At 33.5% G+C, this 3,983-nt stretch overlaps 1 protein-coding gene across 1 annotated transcript in view; it reads right to left on the reverse strand.

Annotated features, from left to right (window-relative positions):
* Positions 1-1,524: 1,524 nt before the first annotated feature.
* LOC106107780 (nuclear hormone receptor FTZ-F1 beta) overlaps positions 1,525-3,983 on the reverse strand; it is a 13,926-nt gene continuing 11,467 nt past the window's right edge. The window contains exons 14-16 of the mRNA XM_013288783.1: positions 3,180-3,295; positions 2,653-2,807; positions 1,525-1,961 (exon numbers count right to left, since the gene is read on the reverse strand). Coding sequence (XP_013144237.1) covers positions 1,854-1,961; positions 2,653-2,807; positions 3,180-3,295 — 379 coding nt within the window. The 3' untranslated portion in view covers positions 1,525-1,853. The remainder of the gene's footprint in view (positions 1,962-2,652; positions 2,808-3,179; positions 3,296-3,983) is intronic.

Here is a 3,983-nt window from a genome sequence, read left to right on the forward strand (position 1 = left end):
GATATTTGTATGCAAGAGTGATCTATGTAATTTTAAATTTCCACAGACAAAGTTAAACAGAATTTTATCCAGATTATAAATATCCACGCGTATTAATTTCGAAATATAAAATCAATTTTTAACAAATGCATTAACATTATTAAACTGGCCAAAATAAAAAAGATAAAAAAAAGTAATTAGAATTGCGAAGCTGCATTTATAAAGTTTTTTATAAAAACCTACTTATTCTGAAAGTTTTACCTCCAGAAACTAATTTAATATGGACATAATTATAACCTAACATAATGGCAATGAATACAAATTGGGCTTCGAGTAAATAATATAGCCCTATAATAGAAATAACAACGAAAAATTACGCAATTTTTACATTGTCAAAAACAATGGACAAAATACATATAAAAGCATTAAGTATTTTTGATTGTTCATATCTTAATAAAATATTTAGATAATATACGGAGTATATTTCAAAAAAATTGCATCTCATGCATTGTGCTCTTCGATAACTAAGGAACTGAATTATTTTTCCAAAATATTTACCAGTAAATTTTTTATCGTGAATCAGTTAGTAAATTGGTATTTTCTAAAAATGCAATTGGCAAGATTTAATTTCTTTAAAAACTGTTACATAAAAGATATTTTTAGTATAGAAATCTATTTAAAAACATTTGTATTGAAAAAAGTTCAGTATTCAGTTCGGATATTTTTATAAATTCCCTTGACTTTTTAAATTTCTTGTGCCAAATGGCTTCAGAGTATGTCCCACTTCTGTCTGATAAAGGCTCAGATAGCTTAGAAATGATGTCACTGTCAGATAAGAGAACAAAATCCGATATTTCCGACATATTTTACATATGGATTGTTATCAGACAATTTGTACGAACTGACACCAATTTCTAGCTCTGTTTATATTGTTTGTCTGACAAACAACTAATTCGAAGGAAAAATACTTCGATGTTAGAGTAATAGCAAAATTAAGTAGTTTCTTAAATATATAATCTGCAATACTAATTATATCTTTCGGTATTCAAGCAATGTTTATATAAAAATAAATGCATAGAAACGGCAGTAGAACATTGGCACCTAATAACAATACTCGTAATGTATGTATGTATGTATGAAGCTTATAAAATGATGAATATGAAGCAGTCTTTACGTTAAGGCCAATACAAGTTATATTTGGAGCTTGTCATAAAAAATTCTTGAGTGTATTAGTTTTTTTTTTTAATTAAAAGCAAGTTGCTCTCTATGCAAAAATCTATACCATTATAATAAAGCGTAAACACACACTTCTTTGTTGCCTAAGATGTCTGCAATTACAGCATATTTTTGAATAATTATTTTTTAATAAAAAGACTTGTGTCACGCTTTAGGCTATATATTTTCACGCTATTAAACTTAGTTGGTAAATAAATTGGATAAAAATCTCAATGTGTGAAAGAGACCAAAAGTTGCTGCCAACATCAAGAAATAAAGATTGTTATAGATTGTCATCATGTCATGTCATTTTGACATTTGCAATTGATAAATTGACACATGTAAACGATAAAATAAAGTTTTTATAAATTACTGCGGTGGAAGCCGCATGGGAACAGCTAGTTAAATCTAAAGTTACTAGTTTTCATTGTCAAAACATTTGAATCTTTAAGGAATAGTTTTCAGTACAAATGTTATGGAGAATGTTCCATACTGATTTTCATCATGAGAGTACGCAATATTTATTTTCTTTATTTTATTTTTGTATAATCTGTAGAGAGCAACTGGTTTTTAAATTGTTAAACTATGGACTTTATACCTATAGTAATAAAGGCTAAAGTCGTTTGTTTACTTTGAGCAATATATTAACTAATTGTAATTCAGTGATCTCCGCGGAGCAGCTCCATGAGTAGATTGAAGCTGGGCCCGTCGCCATCTTTGCTCTTGTTGGCGGGGTTCAGCATTTCCTTGCCCACTTGCATGAAGAACTGAAAAATGTAATAACTAAATTAGTGTATGGAAAATGTAGAATAGTAAGCTTAAATGATAGTATACAAATCGATAATTGCTCGATTGACAAATCTGACCATAGACAAAGTGATTTTTGATTAGCGATATCCACTCACTGCTATAATGGATAGGCTAACTGTGTGTATTTTGTGTTTATTTAAGCTATTTTGGCTGAGAGTTACGGTTGGTCGCGGCGAAGAGATTTAACTGTCATTATTATCACAAGCGAATTGGAACCAAGCAAAAGCTGTTATTTCCAAATAATCACCTATCTATTGATATATATTTATTACGAGGTCGTTAGTAACATCAACAGAATGTGTCAAATACATAGAAAAAAGCCTAACAAGCATAAGATTTGTCGAAGTTATCTTACTAATAAGATAAATGCGAAAGTTAAGATGGATGGATGCTTGTTAGAATTTGTAGCCTTAACGTCTGAACTGATCTGAATTAAATTTAGCATAAATGTAGAGCATAGTCTGGAAGAACACGTAGGCTACTTATTTTACTTATTTTTTTATTTTCACGCGGTCGGATTTGTGGGCGAAAGTTGTATATATTTTTGTCTTTTCCATCAATTATATCGTTACTAGGGCTTCCTTAGATGGAAAGCATCTCAATGGGTATGTATAAACTGGTGATGATGATGGTGAGGTGAAGGAGTACCTGGCAGGTGCGCTGCAGCTCGGGGATGCGCAGCAGCAGCTCGCCGAACTTGGCGGGCGCGTGCGGCGAGTGCGCGGCGGTGTAGGCCTGCAGCGCGCCCAGCGCCTTCTCCTGCGACGCGCGCACCTTCTCCGCCTCGCGCAGCTCCGGCGCGTCTGAACACACAGAGATTTAGTAAGGTAAATCTACCTCCACATATCGTTCTATGCTGATTATGTCAATTGGCAATCAATAGATCACAAATAATTAAAGCCCCTCCAAACTTTGGAGGTCCATTTATAAAGGAACACCCTGTATAAGGCTAGAATTTGTATAACTTATCGTTATTAAACAAACTAAAAAAAAGTCTTTAATAAGACGTTCAGCTAGAGTTTCAAGGTATTTGTAAAAAAACTGTTTTCAGAAAATATTAATTTGATCCTTCGAGCAGGATATAACTTAAGTTAAAGTCCTATAAAGGCTAAGTCTCCGCTATGCTATCGATATCCACTATATGAAGTATATATGTTTATTTTTGAAATAATGACCTGAAGTGAGCAGTACGATGACTTTGAGTGCGACGTACTCGTAGCGGTCGACGCGCAGCCGCCGCAAGTGGTCCGTGAAGCTCAGCATGCGCTCTATGCACGGAGTTAGACCAAACCTGAACAAAATTAAACTGATTAATATAAAACCAGATTTAAAGTACGCTATCATCCATTATAAGCTAAAATGACTCTACGTTAAGGGTCATGCTATAGTTTACCACGCTTGCCGACGACAGTCTGCCTCACACATATCTTTAAATAACTTCCGTCTTTAAACATCGTCGTAAAAACATCGGATAAATTGTACATATGAATATTACTGCGTTAAGTCTGAATCATCATCATCATCATAAGAGCCTTTATCTGCCCGTTGTCGGACATAAGCCCGTTATCTTCCACAATACAGAAGTCTGACTCATTGTAATTTTGGTAATCCAGCAAACATTCAATTAACGCTTTTATGGCCAATTCAACCTAACCATTTGTTAGTGTTTTTGGTTCGATAAATTCTTGAAATGCGTTTCGGAACTACGTAACTTGAGTTTACTTATTTGAAATTTAATTTAACAATAAAGAATGAGTGAGTAATGATAAAATAATTCAGCAAGCCAGTATTAACACGTTTACTGCGTAACAGGCCGATATCGGCCTGATACGGTACTTGGCTGGTGCGGACGAAAAAAACTATGTCCCTCTCGCTAATGCAAAACGATTATCTCAGGTTATACATTACATAAAATGTATACATTATGTTTCCACAAGTTAAAGCAATATAATTTAGTGTTGGTGGGTCTAAAAAGACCT

This window comes from Papilio polytes, unplaced genomic scaffold (genome assembly GCF_000836215.1).
Source record: "Papilio polytes unplaced genomic scaffold, Ppol_1.0 DF821845.1, whole genome shotgun sequence".
Lineage (NCBI taxonomy): Eukaryota > Metazoa > Arthropoda > Insecta > Lepidoptera > Papilionidae > Papilio > Papilio polytes.